The sequence below is a fragment of the Aphelocoma coerulescens genome, chromosome 6, assembly GCF_041296385.1.
Source record: "Aphelocoma coerulescens isolate FSJ_1873_10779 chromosome 6, UR_Acoe_1.0, whole genome shotgun sequence".
Classification (NCBI taxonomy): Eukaryota; Metazoa; Chordata; class Aves; order Passeriformes; family Corvidae; genus Aphelocoma; species Aphelocoma coerulescens.
In genome coordinates, this window is record NC_091020.1 from 32,818,396 (window position 1) to 32,836,137 (window position 17,742).

At 52.0% G+C, this 17,742-nt stretch overlaps 1 protein-coding gene across 1 annotated transcript in view; it reads left to right on the forward strand.

Moving 5' to 3' along the window:
- Positions 1-17,742, forward strand: part of LOC138112898 (deleted in malignant brain tumors 1 protein-like) — a 29,040-nt gene that overhangs the window by 4,153 nt on the left and 7,145 nt on the right. Inside the window, exons 2-25 of the mRNA XM_069020490.1 lie at positions 4,707-4,757; positions 5,212-5,262; positions 5,717-5,764; positions 6,232-6,279; positions 6,326-6,330; positions 6,522-6,833; positions 7,702-7,749; positions 7,992-8,303; positions 9,172-9,219; positions 9,462-9,773; positions 10,033-10,080; positions 10,323-10,634; positions 11,504-11,551; positions 11,794-12,105; positions 12,365-12,412; positions 12,655-12,966; positions 13,226-13,273; positions 13,516-13,827; positions 14,695-14,742; positions 15,006-15,317; positions 15,577-15,624; positions 15,867-16,178; positions 17,047-17,094; positions 17,337-17,648. Of these exons, the coding sequence (XP_068876591.1) occupies positions 4,707-4,757; positions 5,212-5,262; positions 5,717-5,764; positions 6,232-6,279; positions 6,326-6,330; positions 6,522-6,833; positions 7,702-7,749; positions 7,992-8,303; positions 9,172-9,219; positions 9,462-9,773; positions 10,033-10,080; positions 10,323-10,634; positions 11,504-11,551; positions 11,794-12,105; positions 12,365-12,412; positions 12,655-12,966; positions 13,226-13,273; positions 13,516-13,827; positions 14,695-14,742; positions 15,006-15,317; positions 15,577-15,624; positions 15,867-16,178; positions 17,047-17,094; positions 17,337-17,648 (3,755 nt within the window). The remainder of the gene's footprint in view (positions 1-4,706; positions 4,758-5,211; positions 5,263-5,716; positions 5,765-6,231; positions 6,280-6,325; positions 6,331-6,521; positions 6,834-7,701; positions 7,750-7,991; positions 8,304-9,171; positions 9,220-9,461; positions 9,774-10,032; positions 10,081-10,322; positions 10,635-11,503; positions 11,552-11,793; positions 12,106-12,364; positions 12,413-12,654; positions 12,967-13,225; positions 13,274-13,515; positions 13,828-14,694; positions 14,743-15,005; positions 15,318-15,576; positions 15,625-15,866; positions 16,179-17,046; positions 17,095-17,336; positions 17,649-17,742) is intronic.

A 17,742-nucleotide genomic window follows, 5' to 3' on the forward strand; every position in this document is an offset into this window, starting at 1 on the left:
TATTGTGGATAAATTTAACCACTGTGTCTTTAGTACTCCTCTATTCTTGAATCTTCTTGATATCATCTATAAATTTTCTGTTCACAGTGTCTCAAACCAGCTATGGCTGGATGATCTAGAGATCCTCAAGTCCATCCCTTTGCTCAAAGCAGGGTCAGAGAAAACAAGTTGTTCAGGACTGTATCCAGTTGGTCTGAATATCTTGAAGAATTGAGGAATCTATAAAACACTTTGGCAACCTATTCCACTGCTTGTCCACTCTCACAGTGAAATTCTCTTTTCTTGTGTTAAGTAGAGTTTATTGTACTTCAGTTCATGCCTATTACTTCTCATCCTGCCACCAGGCACCACTGAGAGGAGTCTGGCTCATTTTTCAAGAATCTTGAGGCAGAGTTGTGACTCCATGCCCCCCTCCCAATGACAGTGTGTGATCACTCCACTGAGCACATGGTATTGTTTTTGCTCCTGTCAGGCAGTCAGGAGCTGTGAATAGCAATGTTCAGGCTTCCATTTCCTTATTAACGTATGAGTACAATCAGTCGTATTTACCATTGTCCTCCAGTTTGTTTGCTTTTCTCAGTAATGGCTTTAAAGGCTTCTGATTCTGTTTCTAGACTCTGGCCTTTTGTCTTTCTTTCCTCTGTTAGAGCACTGTGAACCTTTGCAGGAGGGGCACTCTTTATTCCCCTTGTCTCTAGACCCAAGCTGTGCTTCTCTACAGAAGGAAAGTTGGAATCCACCAGCAGGAATATTGAGTTATGTCCAACTATTGCAGTTTGGTTGTAGTTGGTGTCGTAGCCAAAATGAACAGAGAGATACAGCCTGGATGGAGTGTAATGAAAAGAATATTAGACCAAGAACTGGCCTGTTTCTAGCTGACCTCTGTATCTCCTCATCAGGTGAGCAGAAGCGGTAGAAATACAATATAATAACCCCAGCAGACAGGACTGTGGGCTCTCGTGCCCCCAGGTCATCTACAACTCCATTAAGATTTCACACAGACCAAGCAAGGAAACCAGATCAACAGGCCTTTTGATTTCAATTCATCCTTCTTTTCTTTTTTACAAACTGTGTGCTTCGAGGGGTTGATGGGAGTCTTGCTGGCAGATGCATCTGAGGACCATAGCTGTAGTTTGAGGGAAGGCACTGGTGAAGCAGAGCAAGCTCAACAGAGGCCTGCATTGAGGTCCACTTAGGGTATGTTACAAATGCTTGGCATGAATTTACTTTTGATTCCTGTCTTATTCCCATTTATGATGTGTTGCTTGTGTACAAGCATCTGGGGAACAAGCCTATGATTTTGAATGGAGAACTAAAATATAAACATTTCTGAGACCAGGACTCTGCTGAAAAATGTATCAGAAAATCTGCTATGAATTTGCCACCTCACCCTGCAATGCATTGAGGTCTGCATAATCAAGCAATTACCTATAAGCAATAAATAAATAAAATTGGGATGGTTGAGGCAAAGAAACTGTCTGGTTCCAAAGGTAACTCTGGGCCTGCACACAGTTAAGATAATTTATAATATAGGCATATCCTGGTTTTGGCTGGTGTAGAGTTACTTTTCTTCCCTAGTAGCGCAAATTACTAGGAAATGGAGACTTTACCACTCCTACGTAATTCTTCTGTAAAGGTCAGATAATCATAAAAAATACTGCATAATAAATCAGACAGGGCATGGACCAGGCTGACCTTGGGAGCCCCAATCCTCTACCAGTGCAGAGTATAAATTCTAATGCTCGGTTTTCCTGGCATCTCTTGACAAGATGGGTGTCACCAGGGACTTGCTGTGGCTATTCCTCTTAAATGCAGCACTCCTGGATGCCATCTCACCTAATCTACACCAAAAAAATTCTTCCCGAGAAGGTAGGAAAAAGGGTGTCTTACTTTGCTATGCTGGGTCTATCCATGGCACTCACAGGCCAGTTTCATCAACTCTTTGCAAAGATTAGAAGACAGATTGAAATTTGATAATACCAGGTTGTCTTATTAAAAATATGAACCAACTGATATCACAATTAAGTTGGGGTTTTTTTGTTGAAGTAAATTTAGTGTGATGAAATTCTTACTGTGTCTTGTAGCAAAGTTTAAACCAAATTTAAAAAGAATTCTGACATGAAAGACTGAGAGACTTTGTTCCTATAAATCTGTGAGTTTCAGTATGGAATTATGAGGGATTATAGTTTCCTTGGCTGTAATGCATATTTGCTTTATAATGCTTCAAATTCCACCTTGCAAATATACACGGAACCACCCAACACTTATTTAGCTTAATGTAATTTAATGGGAGTGCTATAGAAAGACAAAGTTGCTATGCTGTAGGGTGTCAGAAGCCCCAGGTATGTGCATTTTGCTAACTTGGGACTTTCAGGCATGTGGAATAAAAACCTGGAGACTGTAACAATCCAGTCTGCATGCATGCAAGCACAAAACAGTGTTGGGTTTCCTCAGAAACCAATAGTTAGTATTGCTGAGGACTTTCTAAACACTATCGGTATTTAAAAAAAAAAAGAAAACAATAAAAACCCAACAAATAACAAGAAAGGTATGACTCTCACTCCTCTTTCACAGAAGATATCTGAAGTCTTATGCTCCTGGTAGGAATTTCTTCTGACTCAGACACCTCTTTGTTCACTTTTTTTTTTGCAGTTATAAATAAGAAAACAACACCCATTATATCCCTGGGAATATTGGTGATAGAGTGTGTGTTGTTAATTTTGCCCACTGCTTTCAAAAAGACAGTTCAAAATGCTTGAATTAAAAAAGCTGAAAACAGAAATGAAAGCTAATCCAAGGAAATCAGAATAAGAGACATTTAAAACAATGAAATCATAGGACAAAGAAACCAAAAGGGTCTGAAATCTGTCTCACTCTAGAAAGTCACTTTGTGTATGTCTGGGAATTACCACGTACTTTGTGTGTGCTACACAGATAAAAAAGGCTTGAGAAAGACATATCACTTTTGAAATGCTGTATCAGATCATGGACCTTGACTAAGCATGTCACTGATTTATTTTTGCATGAAAATCATTAATACATTTATGCAAGTTTTCTTTGTTCTTGTTTTGGGGTTTTTTACTACTCATTTAATTTTCCAGATAAGCCTGTGTAGATAAACAACTGAAAGTGCGGTGGGTATTTCAAATGAGAAGCACAGATTTAAGGGAGTTCCACAAATATTCTGTATTACTCACTCCCAGTCACATCTTCCTGTAAACTTTGAATATTTCACTTTATTAGGTTGATGGTACAACTGCAATGCTTGGCTCCCAATGTTTTCTGTCCATTCCTGGCAAATACACATTAAGAATTGCCACTAAAAAACTCAAATATCAGTCAAAAATCCAAACTATTCTTTTTAAACTGACCAAACATTAATCCAAACATGCATGCATGAAAAACAGGTTGGCTAAATGGCAGATTTGCCCTCAGTTGTCTCTGTTAACATCCTTATTTTAATTGACAAGATAATTTTGTGAGACTACCATGTCCTTGTGGAATATGATGTTACTAATTATCTCTTTATTTTGCAGGGACCAGAGCTTTGCCCTGCATCCCAAAACATGCAGCTCCCTAGGGAAAACATAGCTCATCTGAATTTGTTGATCACATGTATTGTAAATAGAGTCACTAAAAGCAGCCAAGAATCCTAAAGAATCCTAAAGTAATAAATTCATGGAATCACAGAATCATAGAACTATTTGGGTTACAAGGCAACTTTAATAATCTTCTGCCTTAAACCTCCAAAAAGAAGCAGAGACAGTTTAAAACAGAAGATGCTCAGAGCCATGTCTGACCTTGAAAGTTGCCAGTGAAGGGAAATCCATAACATGTCAGGCAACATCAAAAGATTAGGACTCATTTGACAGAATAAAAGTGTTTCAAAGATGTGTCAAAAAATTCTTGCTTTTCTCGCTCCTTCCACAGAAGAACACCCTTGAGATTGAGACATTGCTCTCCATCTCCCATGTGACAGGGTGACACCAACATCCCCAGCGCTGGGAGAAACCTGGTCATGCTCCTTCACCCACCAGGGCCTCACCTGCTTCTTTCTCTTCCTTCTCTACAGATGCCACCGGCACTGATACACTCAGGTTAAGGTCACCTGCTCCTCCAGGTGGGTCTGAATCTGTCCACAATTTCTGGCCAGTGCTTTTGAGGAGCCAGTAATTTCTGCAGAGTTTGGGATTTGTTTTCTCCATGGGAGAGCAGAGCACAGGAAAAACACATCAAAATGAAGCCAAGACTCGCAGTCCTGGTGGTCTGAAACTTGTAGAGTGATGTCAAGTCCCCAGCCAGGGAAGGTGCCTGCTTGTGGTCTTTGTTGGCTGGAATTCGGTGTGTTTTGCAATGAGTACAGGGTTATATCTTTGGTTGATCCCACCATGCAAGACCATCCTGCTGAGACCCCCAGGCTATCCATTTCCCATGTGACAGGGTGGAACAAGTATCCCCAGTACTGGGAGAAACCGGGCCATCCTCCTTCTAAGCCAGGGCCTCAGTTGCTTATTTCACTTCCTCCCCTGAAGATGCCACAATCAAACTAACACTAACTTTCACTGCTGGTCGAAGTAAGTCTCAATTTGTCCTGGGATATCTGACCGCAGCTTCTGAAGGAAAAATTAGTCCCTCACACTTTGAGGTTAAGTCTTCTTGAAAGGAGAGCAGAGCCTCACCTGCCTCTTTCCTTTCCTCCCTTACAGCTGCCACAACCACAACCACACCCATCCCCACCACCTCTTCAGCTTCTTCAGGTGGGTCTGAATGTCTCCTGTGTTTTCTGGCCACTGCTTTGTGCAGAGACAGTTAGTGCCTCAGAGTTTGGGCTTTGGTTTTCTAGGTGGGAGAGGAGAACCAAGGAAAAGCAGTTTAACAGAGCCGAGACTGGGAGTCGGGGTGGTCTGTAATTCACAGAGGGATGTCAAGGCCCGGGCAAGAGAGGGTGCCTTTATGCTGGAGTCTCTACCACTGATTTGACTGCCTGCATAGCGGGACGCTTTCAGAAAGTGGTCTTAGTTGGTAGGAATTAGATGTGTGTTGGGCATGTTTCTGGTTGATCCCACCATGGGAGACCATTCTGTCGAGAACCCCAGGCTCTCCACTGCCCATGTGCCAAGGTGGCACCAACATGCCCAGCACTGGCAGAAAGCCAGTCACAGTTATTCATCCAACAGGCCTCACCTGCCTCTTTCCTTTCCTCCCTTACAGCTGCCACAACCACAACCACACCCATCCCCACCACCTCTTCAGCTTCTTCAGGTGGGTCTGAATGTCTCCTGTGTTTTCTGGCCACTGCTTTGTGCAGAGACAGTTAGTGCCTCAGAGTTTGGGCTTTGGTTTTCTAGGTGGGAGAGGAGAACCAAGGAAAAGCAGTTTAACAGAGCCGAGACTGGGAGTCGGGGTGGTCTGTAATTCACAGAGGGATGTCAAGGCCCGGGCAAGAGAGGGTGCCTTTATGCTGGAGTCTCTACCACTGATTTGACTGCCTGCATAGCGGGACGCTTTCAGAAAGTGGTCTTAGTTGGTAGGAATTAGATGTGTGTTGGGCATGTTTCTGGTTGATCCCACCATGGGAGACCATTCTGTCGAGAACCCCAGGCTCTCCACTGCCCATGTGCCAAGGTGGCACCAACATGCCCAGCACTGGCAGAAAGCCAGTCACAGTTATTCATCCAACAGGCCTCACCTGCCTCTTTCCTTTCCTCCCTTACAGCTGCCACAACCACAACCACACCCATCCCCACCACCTCTGCTTCGTCAGGTGGGTCTGAATGTCTCCTGCATTTTCTGGCCACTGCTTTGTGCAGAAACAATTAGTGCCTCAGAGTCTGGGCTTTGGTTTTCTCCCTGGGAGAGGAGAACCAAGGAAAAGCAGTTTAACAGAGCCGAGACTGGGAGTCGGGGTGGTCTGTAACTCACAGAGGGATCTCAAGGCCTGGGAAAGAGAAGGTGCCTTTGTGCTGGAGTCTCTACCATTGATCTGGCTGCCTGCACAGCAGGACGCTTTCAGAAAGTGGTCTTAGTTGGTAGGAATTAGACGTGTGTTGGGCATGAGGGCAGGATTATGTTTCTGGTTGATCCCATTAGTAAGACCATTCTGTCGAACCGCCTGGGCTCTCCACTGCCCATGTGCCAAGGTGGCACCAACATGCCCAGCACTGGCAGAAAGCCACTCACGGTTCTTCATCCAACAGGCCTCACCTGCCTCTTTCCTTTCCTCCCTTACAGCTGCCACAACCACAACCACACCCATCCCCACCACCTCTGCTTCGTCAGGTGGGTCTGAATGTCTCCTGTGTTTTCTGGCCACTGCTTTGTGCAGAGACAGTTAGTGCCTCAGAGTCTGGGCTTTGGTTTTCTCCCTGGGAGAGGAGAACCAAGGAAAAGCAGTTTAACAGAGCCGAGACTGGGAGTCGGGGTGGTCTGTAACTCACAGAGGGATGTCGAGGCCTGGGCAAGAGAAGGTGCCTTTGTGCTGGAGTCTCTTCCCAAGTTTCCCGTATGTCCTTCTTTCCAAGATGCCACCATCAGCCTGGTGAACGGCAGCAACCGCTGCGAGGGTCGCGTCGAGATTTCACACTCCGGGGGTCGGGGCACCGTCTGTGACGACAGCTGGGACCTGAACGATGCCCAGGTGGTGTGCCGGCAGCTGGGATGTGGCTTTGCTGTTTCTGCAACATCAAGCGCCTCCTTTGGACAAGGCAGTGGCAGCATCTACCTGGACGATGTGAACTGTGCAGGGTCGGAGTCGTCCCTCTTCCAGTGCAGCCACCGTGGCTGGGGCTCCCACAACTGTGGCCACGGTGAAGATGCTGGTGTTGTGTGCTCAGGTACTGCCTTTGTGACCTCTAGGAACAGTTCCCATTCAGCCCGGTCAGCTCGGGACACAGCAGGCTGCGGGGGCCAGCCTCTGATATCGGAGGGATCAGAGGTCTGGCTCGTGGGTCCTTGCAAGGGACCGCGGCGATGAAGGCAGACAGCGGAGGAAAGGAGGCAGGCTCAGAGTTGGGTTAAATCCAGAAAGTTTATTGGCCCTCCGAACGCGGGGACCTCAACCACCAGGGGCTGCCCAATTCTGCGCACCTGCCGATCTCGTGCAAGGGATTTTATGGGGGGGGGGGGGACACAAGGGACGGATTACAGATTAACCAACCAGGGAAGGGAAGGGTGTGGCAAACAGAACGAGGGACACGTAAGGGAACCAACTGTAACAGGGGAAGGGAGGGACTCCTTTCCCCGGACCAATCACCTGGCCCCCTGGCTAGAACTTTCCAGAAGCCTGGGGGGGTGCCAGAGTGACAGACAGGGCCCTGGGAGGAGACAAAAATGACAGATAGGGGGATTTTAATAAAACGGGGGGGCGCCAACATGGGTACACCAAACTTAAAGAACTTAGAGGGGAGACCTGGAATGAACCAAAACAAACACACTCCCACAAGGTACCATTGATTTGACTGCCTGCACAGCGGGACGCTTTCAGAAAGTGGTCTTAGTTGGTAGGAATTAGATGTGTGTTGGGCATGAGGGCAGGATTAGGTTTCTGGTTGATCCCATTAGTAAGACCATTCTGTCGAGCCTCCCGGACTCTCCACTACCCATGTGCCAAGGTGGCACCAACATGCCCAGCACTGGCAGAAAGCCACTCACGGTTCTTCATCCAACAGGCCTCACCTGCCTCTTTCCTTTCCTCCCTTACAGCTGCCACAACCACAACCACACCCATCCCCACCACCTCTGTTCCTTCAGGTGGGTCTGAATGTCTCCTGCGTTTTCTGGCCACTGCTTTGTGCAGAAACAATTAGTGCCTCAGAGTCTGGGCTTTGGTTTTCTCCCTGGGAGAGGAGAACCAAGGAAAAGCAGTTTAACAGAGCCGAGACTGGGAGTCGGGGTGGTCTGTAATTCACAGAGGGATGCCGAGGCCCCGGCAAGAGAAGGTGCCTTTGTGCTGGAGTCTCTTCCCAAGTTTCCCGTATGTCCTTCTTTCCAAGATGCCACCATCAGCCTGGTGAACGGCAGCAACCGCTGCGAGGGTCGCGTCGAGATTTCACACTCCGGGGGTCGGGGCACCGTCTGTGACGACAGCTGGGACCTGAACGATGCCCAGGTGGTGTGCCGGCAGCTGGGATGTGGCTTTGCTGTTTCTGCAACATCAAGCGCCTCCTTTGGACAAGGCAGTGGCAGCATCTACCTGGACGATGTGAACTGTGCAGGGTCGGAGTCGTCCCTCTTCCAGTGCAGCCACCGTGGCTGGGGCTCCCACAACTGTGGCCACGGTGAAGATGCTGGTGTTGTGTGCTCAGGTACTGCCTTTGTGACCTCTAGGAACAGTTCCCACTCAGCCCGGTCAGCTCGGGACACAGCAGGCTGCGGGGGCCAGCCTCTGATATCGGAGGGATCAGAGGTCTGGCTCGTGGGTCCTTGCAAGGGACCGCGGCGATGAAGGCAGACGGCGGAGGAAAGGAGGCAGGCTCAGAGTTGGGTTAAATCCAGAAAGTTTATTGGCCCTCCGAACGGGGGGACCTCAACCACCAGGGGCTGCCCAATTCTGCGCACCTGCCGATCTCGTGCAAGGGATTTTATGGGGGGGGGGGGGACACAAGGGACGGATTACAGATTAACCAACCAGGGAAGGGAAGGGTGTGGCAAACAGAACGAGGGACACGTAAGGGAACCAACTGTAACAGGGGAAGGGAGGGACTCCTTTCCCCGGACCAATCACCTGGCCCCCTGGCTAGAACTTTCCAGAAGCCTGGGGGGGTGCCAGAGTGACAGACAGGGCCCTGGGAGGAGACAAAAATGACAGATAGGGGGATTTTAATAAAACGGGGGGGCGCCAACATGGGTACACCAAACTTAAAGAACTTAGAGGGGAGACCTGGACTGAACCAAAACAAACACACTCCCACAAGGTACCATTGATTTGACTGCCTGCACAGCGGGATGCTTTCAGAAAGTGGTCTTAGTTGGTAGGAATTAGATGTGTGTTGGGCATGAGGGCAGGATTATGTTTCTGGTTGATCCCATTAGTAAGACCATTCTGTCGAGCCTCCCGGGCTCTCCACTGCCCATGTGCCAAGGTGGCACCAACATGCCCAGCACTGGCAGAAAGCCACTCACGGTTCTTCATCCAACAGGCCTCACCTGCCTCTTTCCTTTCCTCCCTTACAGCTGCCACAACCACAACCACACCCATCCCCACCACCTCTGTTCCTTCAGGTGGGTCTGAATGTCTCCTGCATTTCCTGGCCACTGCTTTGTGCAGAAACAATTAGTGCCTCAGAGTCTGGGCTTTGGTTTTCTCCCTGGGAGAGGAGAACCAAGGAAAAGCAGTTTAACAGAGCCGAGACTGGGAGTCGGGGTGGTCTGTAACTCACAGAGGGATGCCAAGGCCCCGGCAAGAGAAGGTGCCTTTGTGCTGGAGTCTCTTCCCAAGTTTCCCGTATGTCCTTCTTTCCAAGATGCCACCATCAGCCTGGTGAACGGCAGCAACCGCTGCGAGGGTCGCGTCGAGATTTCACACTCCGGGGGTCGGGGCACCGTCTGTGACGACAGCTGGGACCTGAACGATGCCCAGGTGGTGTGCCGGCAGCTGGGATGTGGCTTTGCTGTTTCTGCAACATCAAGCGCCTCCTTTGGACAAGGCAGTGGCAGCATCTACCTGGACGATGTGAACTGTGCAGGGTCGGAGTCGTCCCTCTTCCAGTGCAGCCACCGTGGCTGGGGCTCCCACAACTGTGGCCACGGTGAAGATGCTGGTGTTGTGTGCTCAGGTACCATTGATTTGACTGCCTGCACAGCGGGACGCTTTCAGAAAGTGGTCTTAGTTGGTAGGAATTAGACGTGTGTTGGGCATGAGGGCAGGATTAGGTTTCTGGTTGATCCCATTAGTAAGACCATTCTGTCGAGCCTCCCGGGCTCTCCACTGCCCATGTGCCAAGGTGGCACCAACATGCCCAGCACTGGCAGAAAGCCACTCACGGTTCTTCATCCAACAGGCCTCACCTGCCTCTTTCCTTTCCTCCCTTACAGCTGCCACAACCACAACCACACCCATCCCCACCACCTCTGTTCCTTCAGGTGGGTCTGAATGTCTCCTGCGTTTTCTGGCCACTGCTTTGTGCAGAAACAATTAGTGCCTCAGAGTCTGGGCTTTGGTTTTCTCCCTGGGAGAGGAGAACCAAGGAAAAGCAGTTTAACAGAGCCGAGACTGGGAGTCGGGGTGGTCTGTAATTCACAGAGGGATGCCGAGGCCCCGGCAAGAGAAGGTGCCTTTGTGCTGGAGTCTCTTCCCAAGTTTCCCGTATGTCCTTCTTTCCAAGATGCCACCATCAGCCTGGTGAACGGCAGCAACCGCTGCGAGGGTCGCGTCGAGATTTCACACTCCGGGGGTCGGGGCACCGTCTGTGACGACAGCTGGGACCTGAACGATGCCCAGGTGGTGTGCCGGCAGCTGGGATGTGGCTTTGCTGTTTCTGCAACATCAAGCGCCTCCTTTGGACAAGGCAGTGGCAGCATCTACCTGGACGATGTGAACTGTGCAGGGTCGGAGTCGTCCCTCTTCCAGTGCAGCCACCGTGGCTGGGGCTCCCACAACTGTGGCCACGGTGAAGATGCTGGTGTTGTGTGCTCAGGTACTGCCTTTGTGACCTCTAGGAACAGTTCCCACTCAGCCCGGTCAGCTCGGGACACAGCAGGCTGCGGGGGCCAGCCTCTGATATCGGAGGGATCAGAGGTCTGGCTCGTGGGTCCTTGCAAGGGACCGCGGCGATGAAGGCAGACGGCGGAGGAAAGGAGGCAGGCTCAGAGTTGGGTTAAATCCAGAAAGTTTATTGGCCCTCCGAACGGGGGGACCTCAACCACCAGGGGCTGCCCAATTCTGCGCACCTGCCGATCTCGTGCAAGGGATTTTATGGGGGGGGGGGGGGACACAAGGGACGGATTACAGATTAACCAACCAGGGAAGGGAAGGGTGTGGCAAACAGAACGAGGGACACGTAAGGGAACCAACTGTAACAGGGGAAGGGAGGGACTCCTTTCCCCGGACCAATCACCTGGCCCCCTGGCTAGAACTTTCCAGAAGCCTGGGGGGGTGCCAGAGTGACAGACAGGGCCCTGGGAGGAGACAAAAATGACAGATAGGGGGATTTTAATAAAACGGGGGGGCGCCAACATGGGTACACCAAACTTAAAGAACTTAGAGGGGAGACCTGGACTGAACCAAAACAAACACACTCCCACAAGGTACCATTGATTTGACTGCCTGCACAGCGGGATGCTTTCAGAAAGTGGTCTTAGTTGGTAGGAATTAGATGTGTGTTGGGCATGAGGGCAGGATTATGTTTCTGGTTGATCCCATTAGTAAGACCATTCTGTCGAGCCTCCCGGGCTCTCCACTGCCCATGTGCCAAGGTGGCACCAACATGCCCAGCACTGGCAGAAAGCCACTCACGGTTCTTCATCCAACAGGCCTCACCTGCCTCTTTCCTTTCCTCCCTTACAGCTGCCACAACCACAACCACACCCATCCCCACCACCTCTGTTCCTTCAGGTGGGTCTGAATGTCTCCTGCATTTCCTGGCCACTGCTTTGTGCAGAAACAATTAGTGCCTCAGAGTCTGGGCTTTGGTTTTCTCCCTGGGAGAGGAGAACCAAGGAAAAGCAGTTTAACAGAGCCGAGACTGGGAGTCGGGGTGGTCTGTAACTCACAGAGGGATGCCAAGGCCCCGGCAAGAGAAGGTGCCTTTGTGCTGGAGTCTCTTCCCAAGTTTCCCGTATGTCCTTCTTTCCAAGATGCCACCATCAGCCTGGTGAACGGCAGCAACCGCTGCGAGGGTCGCGTCGAGATTTCACACTCCGGGGGTCGGGGCACCGTCTGTGACGACAGCTGGGACCTGAACGATGCCCAGGTGGTGTGCCGGCAGCTGGGATGTGGCTTTGCTGTTTCTGCAACATCAAGCGCCTCCTTTGGACAAGGCAGTGGCAGCATCTACCTGGACGATGTGAACTGTGCAGGGTCGGAGTCGTCCCTCTTCCAGTGCAGCCACCGTGGCTGGGGCTCCCACAACTGTGGCCACGGTGAAGATGCTGGTGTTGTGTGCTCAGGTACCATTGATTTGACTGCCTGCACAGCGGGACGCTTTCAGAAAGTGGTCTTAGTTGGTAGGAATTAGACGTGTGTTGGGCATGAGGGCAGGATTAGGTTTCTGGTTGATCCCATTAGTAAGACCATTCTGTCGAGCCTCCCGGGCTCTCCACTGCCCATGTGCCAAGGTGGCACCAACATGCCCAGCACTGGCAGAAAGCCACTCACGGTTCTTCATCCAACAGGCCTCACCTGCCTCTTTCCTTTCCTCCCTTACAGCTGCCACAACCACAACCACACCCATCCCCACCACCTCTGTTCCTTCAGGTGGGTCTGAATGTCTCCTGCGTTTTCTGGCCACTGCTTTGTGCAGAAACAATTAGTGCCTCAGAGTCTGGGCTTTGGTTTTCTCCCTGGGAGAGGAGAACCAAGGAAAAGCAGTTTAACAGAGCCGAGACTGGGAGTCGGGGTGGTCTGTAACTCACAGAGGGATGCCAAGGCCCCGGCAAGAGAAGGTGCCTTTGTGCTGGAGTCTCTTCCCAAGTTTCCCGTATGTCCTTCTTTCCAAGATGCCACCATCAGCCTGGTGAACGGCAGCAACCGCTGCGAGGGTCGCGTCGAGATTTCACACTCCGGGGGTCGGGGCACCGTCTGTGACGACAGCTGGGACCTGAACGATGCCCAGGTGGTGTGCCGGCAGCTGGGATGTGGCTTTGCTGTTTCTGCAACATCAAGCGCCTCCTTTGGACAAGGCAGTGGCAGCATCTACCTGGACGATGTGAACTGTGCAGGGTCGGAGTCGTCCCTCTTCCAGTGCAGCCACCGTGGCTGGGGCTCCCACAACTGTGGCCACGGTGAAGATGCTGGTGTTGTGTGCTCAGGTACCATTGATTTGACTGCCTGCACAGTGGGACGCTTTCAGAAAGTGGTCTTAGTTGGTAGGAATTAGATGTGTGTTGGGCATGAGGGCAGGATTATGTTTCTGGTTGATCCCATTAGTAAGACCATTCTGTCGAGCCTCCCGGGCTCTCCACTGCCCATGTGCCAAGGTGGCACCAACATGCCCAGCACTGGCAGAAAGCCACTCACGGTTCTTCATCCAACAGGCCTCACCTGCCTCTTTCCTTTCCTCCCTTACAGCTGCCACAACCACAACCACACCCATCCCCACCACCTCTGTTCCTTCAGGTGGGTCTGAATGTCTCCTGCGTTTTCTGGCCACTGCTTTGTGCAGAAACAATTAGTGCCTCAGAGTCTGGGCTTTGGTTTTCTCCCTGGGAGAGGAGAACCAAGGAAAAGCAGTTTAACAGAGCCGAGACTGGGAGTCGGGGTGGTCTGTAATTCACAGAGGGATGCCACGGCCCCGGCAAGAGAAGGTGCCTTTGTGCTGGAGTCTCTTCCCAAGTTTCCCATATGTCCTTCTTTCCAAGATGCCACCATCAGCCTGGTGAACGGCAGCAACCGCTGCGAGGGTCGCGTCGAGATTTCACACTCCGGGGGTCGGGGCACCGTCTGTGACGACAGCTGGGACCTGAACGATGCCCAGGTGGTGTGCCGGCAGCTGGGATGTGGCTTTGCTGTTTCTGCAACATCAAGCGCCTCCTTTGGACAAGGCAGTGGCAGCATCTACCTGGACGATGTGAACTGTGCAGGGTCGGAGTCGTCCCTCTTCCAGTGCAGCCACCGTGGCTGGGGCTCCCACAACTGTGGCCACAGTGAAGATGCTGGTGTTGTGTGCTCAGGTACTGCCTTTGTGACCTCTAGGAACAGTTCCCATTCAGCCCGGTCAGCTCGGGACACAGCAGGCTGCGGGGGCCAGCCTCTGATATCGGAGGGATCAGAGGTCTGGCTCGTGGGTCCTTGCAAGGGACCGCGGCGATGAAGGCAGACGGCGGAGGAAAGGAGGCAGGCTCAGAGTTGGGTTAAATCCAGAAAGTTTATTGGCCCTCCGAACGGGGGGACCTCAACCACCAGGGGCTGCCCAATTCTGCGCACCTGCCGATCTCGTGCAAGGGATTTTATGGGGGGGGGGGGACACAAGGGACGGATTACAGATTAACCAACCAGGGAAGGGAAGGGTGTGGCAAACAGAACGAGGGACACGTAAGGGAACCAACTGTAACAGGGGAAGGGAGGGACTCCGTTCCCCGGACCAATCACCTGGCCCCCTGGCTAGAACTTTCCAGAAGCCTGGGGGGGTGCCAGAGTGACAGACAGGGCCCTGGGAGGAGACAAAAATGACAGATAGGGGGATTTTAATAAAACGGGGGGGCGCCAACATGGGTACACCAAACTTAAAGAACTTAGAGGGGAGACCTGGACTGAACCAAAACAAACACACTCCCACAAGGTACCATTGATTTGACTGCCTGCACAGCGGGATGCTTTCAGAAAGTGGTCTTAGTTGGTAGGAATTAGACGTGTGTTGGGCATGAGGGCAGGATTATGTTTCTGGTTGATCCCATTAGTAAGACCATTCTGTCGAACCTCCCGGGCTCTCCACTGCCCATGTGCCAAGGTGGCACCAACATGCCCAGCACTGGCAGAAAGCCACTCACGGTTCTTCATCCAACAGGCCTCACCTGCCTCTTTCCTTTCCTCCCTTACAGCTGCCACAACCACAACCACACCCATCCCCACCACCTCTGCTCCTTCAGGTGGGTCTGAATGTCTCCTGCATTTTCTGGCCACTGCTTTGTGCAGAAACAATTAGTGCCTCAGAGTCTGGGCTTTGGTTTTCTCCCTGGGAGAGGAGAACCAAGGAAAAGCAGTTTAACAGAGCCGAGACTGGGAGTCGGGGTGGTCTGTAACTCACAGAGGGATGCCAAGGCCCCGGCAAGAGAAGGTGCCTTTGTGCTGGAGTCTGGTGCCTCTGTGCTGGTGTCTCTTCCCAAGTTTCCCGTATGTCCTTCTTTCCAAGATGCCACCATCAGCCTGGTGAACGGCAGCAACCGCTGCGAGGGTCGCGTCGAGATTTCACACTCCGGGGGTCGGGGCACCGTCTGTGACGACAGCTGGGACCTGAACGATGCCCAGGTGGTGTGCCGGCAGCTGGGATGTGGCTTTGCTGTTTCTGCAACATCAAGCGCCTCCTTTGGACAAGGCAGTGGCAGCATCTACCTGGACGATGTGAACTGTGCAGGGTCGGAGTCGTCCCTCTTCCAGTGCAGCCACCGTGGCTGGGGCTCCCACAACTGTGGCCACGGTGAAGATGCTGGTGTTGTGTGCTCAGGTACCATTGATTTGACTGCCTGCACAGCGGGACGCTTTCAGAAAGTGGTCTTAGTTGGTAGGAATTAGATGTGTGTTGGGCATGAGGGCAGGATTAGGTTTCTGGTTGATCCCATTAGTAAGACCATTCTGTCGAGCCTCCCGGGCTCTCCACTGCCCATGTGCCAAGGTGGCACCAACATGCCCAGCACTGGCAGAAAGCCACTCACGGTTCTTCATCCAACAGGCCTCACCTGCCTCTTTCCTTTCCTCCCTTACAGCTGCCACAACCACAACCACACCCATCCCCACCACCTCTGCTCCTTCAGGTGGGTCTGAATGTCTCCTGCGTTTTCTGGCCACTGCTTTGTGCAGAAACAATTAGTGCCTCAGAGTCTGGGCTTTGGTTTTCTCCCTGGGAGAGGAGAACCAAGGAAAAGCAGTTTAACAGAGCCGAGACTGGGAGTCGGGGTGGTCTGTAACTCACAGAGGGATGTCGAGGCCTGGGCAAGAGAAGGTGCCTTTGTGCTGGAGTCTCTTCCCAAGTTTCCCGTATGTCCTTCTTTCCAAGATGCCACCATCAGCCTGGTGAACGGCAGCAACCGCTGCGAGGGTCGCGTCGAGATTTCACACTCCGGGGGTCGGGGCACCGTCTGTGACGACAGCTGGGACCTGAACGATGCCCAGGTGGTGTGCCGGCAGCTGGGATGTGGCTTTGCTGTTTCTGCAACATCAAGCGCCTCCTTTGGACAAGGCAGTGGCAGCATCTACCTGGACGATGTGAACTGTGCAGGGTCGGAGTCGTCCCTCTTCCAGTGCAGCCACCGTGGCTGGGGCTCCCACAACTGTGGCCACGGTGAAGATGCTGGTGTTGTGTGCTCAGGTACTGCCTCTGTGTCCTCTAGGAACAGTTCCCATTCAGCTCGGTCAGCTCGGGACACAGCAGGCTGCGGGGGCCAGCCTCTGATATCGGAGGGATCAGAGGTCTGGATCGTGGGTCCTTGCAAGGGACCGCGGCGATGAAGGCAGACGGAGGAGGAAAGGAGGCAGGCTCAGAGTTGGGTTAAATCCAGAAAGTTTATTGGCCCTCCGAACGCGGGGACCTCAACCACCAGGGGCTGCCCAATTCTGCGCACCTGCCGATCTCGTGCAAGGGATTTTATGGGGGTGGGGGGGACACAAGGGACGGATTACAGATTAACCAACCAGGGAAGGGAAGGGTGTGGCAAACAGAACGAGGGACACGTAAGGGAACCAACTGTAACAGGGGAAGGGAGGGACTCCTTTCCCCGGACCAATCACCTGGCCCCCTGGCTAGAACTTTCCAGAAGCCTGGGGGGGTGCCAGAGTGACAGACAGGGCCCTGGGAGGAGACAAAAATGACAGATAGGGGGATTTTAATAAAACGGGGGGGCGCCAACATGGGTACACCAAACTTAAAGAACTTAGAGGGGAGACCCGGACTGAACCAAAACAAACACACTCCCACAAGGTACCATTGATTTGACTGCCTGCACAGCGGGACGCTTTCAGAAAGTGGTCTTAGTTGGTAGGAATTAGATGTGTGTTGGGCATGAGGGCAGGATTATGTTTCTGGTTGATCCCATTAGTAAGACCATTCTGTCGAACCTCCCGGGCTCTCCACTGCCCATGTGCCAAGGTGGCACCAACATGCCCAGCACTGGCAGAAAGCCAGTCACGGTTCTTCATCCAACAGGCCTCACCTGCCTCTTTCCTTTCCTCCCTTACAGCTGCCACAACCACAACCACACCCATCCCCACCACCTCTGCTCCTTCAGGTGGGTCTGAATGTCTCCTGCATTTTCTGGCCACTGCTTTGTGCAGAAACAATTAGTGCCTCAGAGTCTGGGCTTTGGTTTTCTCCCTGGGAGAGGAGAACCAAGGAAAAGCAGTTTAACAGAGCCGAGACTGGGAGTCGGGGTGGTCTGTAACTCACAGAGGGATGCCAAGGCCCCGGCAAGAGAAGGTGCCTTTGTGCTGGAGTCTCTTCCCAAGTTTCCCGTATGTCCTTCTTTCCAAGATGCCACCATCAGCCTGGTGAACGGCAGCAACCGCTGCGAGGGTCGCGTCGAGATTTCACACTCCGGGGGTCGGGGCACCGTCTGTGACGACAGCTGGGACCTGAACGATGCCCAGGTGGTGTGCCGGCAGCTGGGATGTGGCTTTGCTGTTTCTGCAACATCAAGCGCCTCCTTTGGACAAGGCAGTGGCAGCATCTACCTGGACGATGTGAACTGTGCAGGGTCGGAGTCGTCCCTCTTCCAGTGCAGCCACCGTGGCTGGGGCTCCCACAACTGTGGCCACAGTGAAGATGCTGGTGTTGTGTGCTCAGGTACTGCCTTTGTGACCTCTAGGAACAGTTCCCATTCAGCCCGGTCAGCTCGGGACACAGCAGGCTGCGGGGGCCAGCCTCTGATATCGGAGGG